At 38.7% G+C, this 7,901-nt stretch overlaps 1 protein-coding gene across 1 annotated transcript; it reads right to left on the reverse strand.

Moving 5' to 3' along the window:
* Positions 1 to 2,792: 2,792 nt before the first annotated feature.
* LOC134570807 (gamma-crystallin M1-1-like) lies at positions 2,793 to 5,697 on the reverse strand. Its single transcript, XM_063428786.1, has 3 exons — positions 5,661 to 5,697; positions 4,559 to 4,801; positions 2,793 to 3,108 (listed from the first exon to the last, which is right to left on the reverse strand). Exons 1-3 carry the CDS (start codon positions 5,667 to 5,669, stop codon positions 2,827 to 2,829), a joined length of 534 nt encoding a protein of 177 aa, XP_063284856.1. The 5' UTR covers positions 5,670 to 5,697; the 3' UTR covers positions 2,793 to 2,826.
* Between the last annotated feature and the right edge of the window lie 2,204 nt (positions 5,698 to 7,901).

Here is a 7,901-nt window from a genome sequence, read left to right on the forward strand (position 1 = left end):
ACTGCCCCCCATATACACACTGCCCCCACAGCTCCCATTTGCACACTGCCCCATATGCACACTGCCCCATATGCACACTGCCCCAACAGCCCCCCATATACACACTTCCCTACCACACACACTGCCCCCACATATACACACTGCCCCACCACACACACTGCCCCCACATATACACACTTCCCCACCACACACATTGCCCCCACAGACCCCTATATACACAGCTCCCACACATACACACTGCCCCACCACACACACTGCCCCCACATATATACATTGCCCCAACAGCCCCCCATATACACACTGCCGCACCACACACACTTGCCCCACTGCACCCCCATACATAATCTATCACACACTGCCCCACTGCATCCCCATACATAATCTATCACATACTGCCCCCACTACACCCCCATACACACACTTCCCCCACTGTACCACCATACACACACTTCTCTTCCATACACACACTGTGCCAACTGTACCCCCTTACACACACTTCTCCCCAATACACATTGCACACCCACACACACTTCTCCCCATACACACAGTGCTCCCCCATACAAACACTGCACCCCCAAATACAGTGCTCCCACTGCACTCCACATATACACACTGCACTCCCATGCACACACTACACCCCTCACACAAACACACACTGCCCCTCCTACACACAGTGCTCCCACTGCACCCTCATATACACACTGTCACACATACACATACTCTGGCAGGGCACTACGGCACTCCTGGCACCATAACCACTACAGAGAGCTGCAGTGGTTATTGTGCCTGGATTGTTTCTTTAAATAATCTATGAGTGCCCCTCCCGAGATAAGGCTCTGGATCCACCAGTGGTGTGTATGTGTGTGAGAGGTGCAGTGTGTGTGAGTGAGTGGTGCAGTGTGTATGTGTGTGTGTGTTTGTGGAGTGTAGTGTGTTTGAGGGATGCAATGTATGTGTGTGAAGGGTACAGTGTGTGTGAGAGATGCAATATGTGTGTGTGACGGGTGGAGTATAAATGTGTGTGAGGGATGCAGTGTTAGTGTGTGGGGGGTGCAGTGCATATTTCTGTAAGGGATGCAATGTGTGTGTGTGTGTGTGTGAGAGAGAGTTGTGCAGTGTGTGTGTGTGTGTGTGTTTGTGAGAGGTGATGTGTCATGTGTGTGAATGTGTTGGGAGGTATTGTGTGGGGGGGGCAGATGGGAGTAAAGTTTTGTTTTTAATTAATTTTAATTATAAAAATTATATCCCCCTCTCCCTTCTTACCTTTGCTTAGAGAGAGGATACTTTTCTCAAGCCCTGGTGGTCAGGTTGTGAAGCTCTGGTGATCCGGTGGTTAGTGAACTCTAGCCTGCAGTTCACTCTTACGAGATCCAGCCTGTTGGAGCGTTACCATGGCAATGCTCTTACCTCATGAGAGGAACCTTCAGGACCCAATGGAGCTGCAGACAAGAGCTCCCGGGTCCTCCTCTCCTTCCTCCTCTGCCCGTTTTCCCTGTCTGTGGACCAGTAAGGGAGATCTTTGCTATCCACCAGTCATCATGGCACACAGCAGGGCTGGCACTTGGATAGTGCCGGCTCTGCATGGGCCAGCAGGGGAGATAGGAGGATCTCTATGCTGGCCTCGGTCCATGGTCATCGTGGCCCACTGGTCATTTGTCCTGGTTTGCCTGATGGCCATTCCGGGCCTGTATATGGCATTAGAAAAAGGAATTGATCAAATTTTAGTTACAAAGAAAGGTTAACAAATTTAGTTTAGAAAAACAGCCCTCAGAGAGGACTAACATTATACAAATATATTCAGGACCAATATAAATCTATTTATAAACATTAATACCTAGGACAAGACTTCACCCATTTAGATTGGAAGTTAGGAGATTTAGTCTAAGGGAAATTAAAGGGTTTTAGAACAATAAGAATGGCAAATACTCTGCCTGCAGAGATGTTTTTTATCATAATATGTACATATTTTTAAACAGTAATTGGATGAATATCCAATGAGAGATCTGACTGCTATTGTGGGGTCAAGAAGGATTTTTTTCCTAGTATGTTGCAAAATTAGAAATCACTTTCAGCTACTTTCAGCATATATAACTATTAGTTAGTAATTATTTTTTTATAAAATACATACATACATGCATCCTAAAAGCATGATAATTTAATGTGTACGTCATCATTCATAGTACATTATTCTACTATGGCATCAATCTACAAATGATATACAATACGAATAAATGTGTGGCTTTCAATCAAATGAGAGAAAAATAATTTCCTAATAATAATTTAACTTGAACCACAAGTAACAATGCTGAGGATTTTCAAACTCTGTTCACAAGTCATTTAATGGCTGAAGTTAATATTGTCAGACCTCAGTTAAGTTTTCTGAGTGATTATATTTTGCAAGTCTTATATTAGTTACCATGAAATGAACTATTGCAACAACCAGAAGAAAATATGTATTATGGGTGTCATTATGATGTCATGCCAGTGAAATGTTAAAGATTTAATTATGGTTTCAGAACCCTATATTTTTTTTATGACCCTAGTTTTTTATTATCAATTATATATATTTTTATCTAGAGATCTACTTACAAAATTGCAAATTGCAGTTAGTTGGCAAAATACAAATTTAGGTTAAAATACATTAGAAAATTCTCCAGTTGAGCCATTCCTGTTTTGTCATACATTTTGCAAGTCATTTCTCAAGTCAACACAACATGTTAGTAATGGTAGATTTATTTTTTTACTTTTTTATAGTTAATTTTTGTTTATTAAAATGAAAAGAAACACATCAGTATGTTTCCAGTGCTTTTATTAACACAGAAATTGTTAATAAGGTTCCAGGACACGTCTGAAGGAGCCAACCTTGGTGGTCAGGGAGCCCCAGTCAGTGAATCTTCTGTATTCCCCAGGTCTCAAGAGGTACTGCTTCCCCCTGTAGTTTGGAAGCTCATAGAAGATCCAGTGACCATCAAGTACGTTACAAGAATGAATATCATGGGAGCAGAAACGATCGTAAACATTAGGGCAATCTTCCAAAAACTCCATCATTTCTCCTTTGAAGTCATCTCGTTCATAAACCTTTATTTTATGGGCACTTGATCCCAGATGCTGTGAAAACAAGAAAGAAAGAAAATGAATTCCAAAACCGAATGTAATTTATACAAACCTAACACAATACATTGATTTTAATGTCATATAAGAATCAAAATTAGGTGCCCTTAAGTCTACTGATGATGATTTTTGCCTCTGAATTTATCAATATATTTCAAATACTTACTTGCTACCCTCTTAGATCAGTTATTAACTTGCATAATTAATAAAATTCTCAGACACATTTGTTTTATACATATGTTCCCACTCATATATATCTGTGTGTGTTTGTGTGACTGTATATTTATCTTTCTTGAAATATTCGTAAAGGAAAGTGGGCACTGAACTGAAGAAGAACTGAAACATTGATCCTCTGTGGCAGATGCTGATTAAAAGCTAAGTTTTTTTCACCACATTTCTAAGTCCCTGGAGTGCTATCTTTATATAGTGACTGTTAAATATATATGTATATATTTTTTTTAAATATATATATATATTTATATATATACATATATATATATATATATTAAAATGCAATACATTAATTATAATTATTAATATTCCCCATATTATTTAACTTAATTAATTGTTTTATTGGCTCACTAATTATCTGTGAATGTAAAGAAGATTAATGGTTTACTACTTTTGAAAATACCAAAATTATAATTGTACAAAACCACCAACCATAAATGAAACTACGCACCCAATTCCCTATGATTAATATTTAGCCCCTTCTGGACCTAGTCAGGCAAATATCACTTTATCATGACGGACCTGGCATGTGACTGGCCCAGAATGAGCAGTTAGTATCTAGACAAGCTTATTCACTAAATTCAGAAGTTTTGCAAATTATATTTGAATGGCAAAGCAGAGTCAAAAATAGTCAAGTTGCAACTATGACTTAGCTGGGGAATTATTCCAGATCAACTAGTTTTGCTTCAGTATTTCCATTCATATTTCATTCATGAACATTCAGAGCTTAGTGATTAACCCTGTAGACATGTTTTGCAACAAATCTTACATCTTATATCACCTGGTTATAGGTAACGTCACTGCCTTTGAACCAGGAAATCCACACTCAAATTCTGGTCAGACCACCTTGCCAGTAAGTGTTCCTGGGCAAGGCACCTAACAGTAAATCCTCATAGATTGTAAGTTTTTTGACCAGGGCCTTCGTCACCTCTTTTCTCTGTATGTCAGATATCTACTTTCTGTAATTGTGAAATGTTGTAGAATATGTTGGCATTATATACTTACTAGTAATGGTCATCTTGAAGGATGATGAAGCTTAGGGTAAGTCATCAAAAAGAATGGTACATAGACATGTAGCACTTAATTGACTAAGTATTATATGCTATGGATAGGTTATTCATAAAGAATGATTAGAAGCATGCAAACTGTGTATGTTCCATTTTATATATAAGTATAATAATACAATGACTGTTACATAAAAAAACATATCACTCACTTCTGGAATCAAGCGACATGACCTGATGGAGTCATTGAGACCTTGCCATTGCTGGTAATCTGGATACTCCCCTCTCTTTAGGAAGTACTGGTTCCCCGTATAATTGGGGCGCTCGTAGAGCATCCAGCAGCCATTCTCTACACGGACAGAGTTACAGGTATTGAAGTGAGACTGCAGATCTGGATTATCATTGCTGCACTCGTAGGAACGACCCTGGAACTTTCTGTCCTCGTAGAAAATGATCTGCAATTGAAACAAAAGTTAGTTTAAGATCAATTTGAGAGCATGCCAGATATAGAAACATAGAAACATAATATGTGACAGCAGAACCATTTGGCCCATCTAGTCTGCCCAATTTTCTAAATACTCTCATTAGTCCCTAGCCTTACCTTATAGCTAGGATAGCCTTATGCCTATCCCACCCATGCTTAAACTCCTTCACTATGTTAAGCTCTACCACTTCAGCTAGAAGGCTATTCCATGCATCAACTACCCTATATAAATATTGCTTAGAAAGTAAATATTAAATATGCTTTTCGTGGATCAGTTTGATACATTAACTATTGTTCAAATTGAATGATATTTCTATATTACCATATCTCTATTTATTTTACATTTTTCAAATGTTTATATATGTTGTGCTTGTTTTACATTTTAATATTATTATTTAATATAATAATATAAATCTGAATTATGTAATATTACTTCTATGTAGTGGCTTTATCTTTCTTTTTTTTCCTTTTTTACTACGACTATTGTAATATTAAAATATATTGTAATTTGTTGCATTTTTTTTTAATTTGTGCTTACCCTGCCCTTGATATTTCTCTTAAGAGACCAGAAGGTACTATGGGGTTTACTACCCAAAGTGTAAATTTAATTCTTGACAAGTCCCACTGTAGTGAATAAACTGCTATATTATCATGGCATTATGTTGAAAAGAATGCAAGACTCTAATAAGAACCTGGTAATGTCCAGACATATCTAGGAACGCTATGTGTATTGCAATATCCATATAAAGCCACTGGAATAATTTGTTTTGCATGTCTGTACATGCTATTGGATGTATTATTTATTATCTTAGGTCTTCACAGCGTGTTACCTTTCCCATTCTTGCGGTGAATGCTGAGACCAGCTCCTCAGATCTGTGGCTAGTAAGCAAGCCTTTTATGCGCTAGCTTCTATGCTGTATCTGCAGAAAAAAAATAACAAAGAATAGTCTGTTTGTGTTTTGTAAGAAGGATTTACTTTGTTCTTTTTTCAATCACCAGACTGTCAGTTTCATTAAATGTTTAGTCAACTTGACGTTATATTTGGCATTAGTACCATTTTAGACAGCTGTACTAGTAGTGGCTGATTCAGAGACAATGGCTCCTGTTTTGGAACTATGACAAGAGTTTCTATGTTTGTAAACTTCTCTATTTATGAAATTCTAGGCATGTACCATAAAACATTCTCATAATTAACTTTTATGACAGTAAGGAAAGAATGACTAGGGATGTGCATGGGCAAAAAATTTGGTTCTGCACTTCCGAAATTCGTGAATTCTGCAATTCAGGACTTCGTCACATCGGTTCGGTTCAGAACTTCCAAAATTCGGGACTTTGGCAATTCGGCAGTATGGCGCTTCGGTTTGGTTCGGCAATTCCCTACCCCTACCCCTAACTCTACCCCTACTAGGTTAACCCTAACCCTACCCCTAACCTGACCCCAACCCTAATCCTACCCCAACCCCTAACCTTAACCCTAACCTACCCCTAATCCTACCCCTAACTGTACCCCTACCCTTAGGGTTAGGGGTAGGGTTAGGGGTAGAGTTAAGGGTTAGGTTAGGAGCTAGGTTAGGAGTTAGGTTTGGGGTTAGGTTAGGGGTAGGGTTAGGGGTAGATTCTTGTCATCATTCCCTTAATTTTCCCTCCCTCTTCTGCTTTGCCACTTTTCAGAAATCTGAAGCACTTTGGCACTTTCAAAATTTGGCCCACTCGGCAACTCAGTTCGGCATTTCCAAAATATGGGAACTTCGGCACTGCACAAGCCTGCCGCAACGTCAATGTACCGCATCTTTGGCAGGTCCTACTCTAACAGCCTAATGTCTGCTTCATGAGTTACTTACTTGGGTAAAACAATTCATTGGAGTTCATTGACGTTGTGGCAGGTTTGTGCAGTGTATAATCATATAATGTGACTAAACCCCCATTATTTTTTGCCTAGATTAGGTGTTTTTAATACTAACAAAATCTGTCAGCACCGAAGTTGCTGTTTAGTGGATAAGGGAGTGCGCTGGATTTTCTTTTTTATTGTATAAATTGGCTCCCAGCAGCATCCTATGCATGTTCAGGTGAGTGCAGCCAGCCCCCTGGTTATATATATATATACATATATATATAGGAGTCTAGCCAACTCCTTGGCTTTGCACCCTCCCTGTCACAGGTGCCTTAACCCAGGGCCCTATTTAGCCTTGTATTGCAGAGAACTCCAGGTGGAATTTTTTCCCAAAATAAGTGTGTGTGTGTGTGTGTGTGTAAATATATACATATATATATGAAACAAGGGAGGTTTGGCTGCACTCACCTGAACATGCATAAATGGGGGTGCTGCTGGGGGTCAAATTATACAATACACAAGATCCAGCGCACTCACCTGTCCACTAAACAGCAACTTCAATGTTGAAAGATTTTTTTCCCCAAGTAAGTGGGTTAATCTCATAAGAGCAGACATTAGGCTGTTAGAGTAATACCTGCCAAAGATGGGGTACATTGACGTTGTGGTAGGCTTGTGCAGTGTATGGTCAGATTAAAAAACTAACCAAATCATTTATAGAAACATATAACAAATAGAAAGAAGGGAGAGCTTGTCACTTCTGATATCAAACATTAAGGACATAAAAAAAAGGTCAAAAAGAGGAAAAGAGAAAAAATAAATCTACAATAAAAATAGAAACTACAATAAAATAGAAGAATGAAAAAGAATGAGCCTATGTTATCATAATGGCTCCTAGTAAAGGAATTCAGTACTTGGAGAGTTATTGATATAGTCCAATTGGCAGCTCAACAACCAAGTCTCCCTTATCCAGTTGAACAAACGTCAGCTAAAACATGAGAGTAGGTGGAGAGTCTTAAATGTCCTTAGAGGGTTTATGGAATGGCAAAATTAGACAGAGCAAAGGTAGATAGTGTAGTAAGTCTCTTTTTTTTCCAGTGATAAATAAGGAATACGATGTGCACTTACACTTTTCAGGAGCTAAAATTCAACTCCCACTTCAGTGTTTGGACAGTATGATTGATGTCTAAGGATATAGTGTAGTTCTGTGCATCCGGAAGCTGTTCCTTATAAGATGTCCCAC

Source organism: Pelobates fuscus, chromosome 8 (assembly GCF_036172605.1).
Source record: "Pelobates fuscus isolate aPelFus1 chromosome 8, aPelFus1.pri, whole genome shotgun sequence".
NCBI lineage: Eukaryota > Metazoa > Chordata > Amphibia > Anura > Pelobatidae > Pelobates > Pelobates fuscus.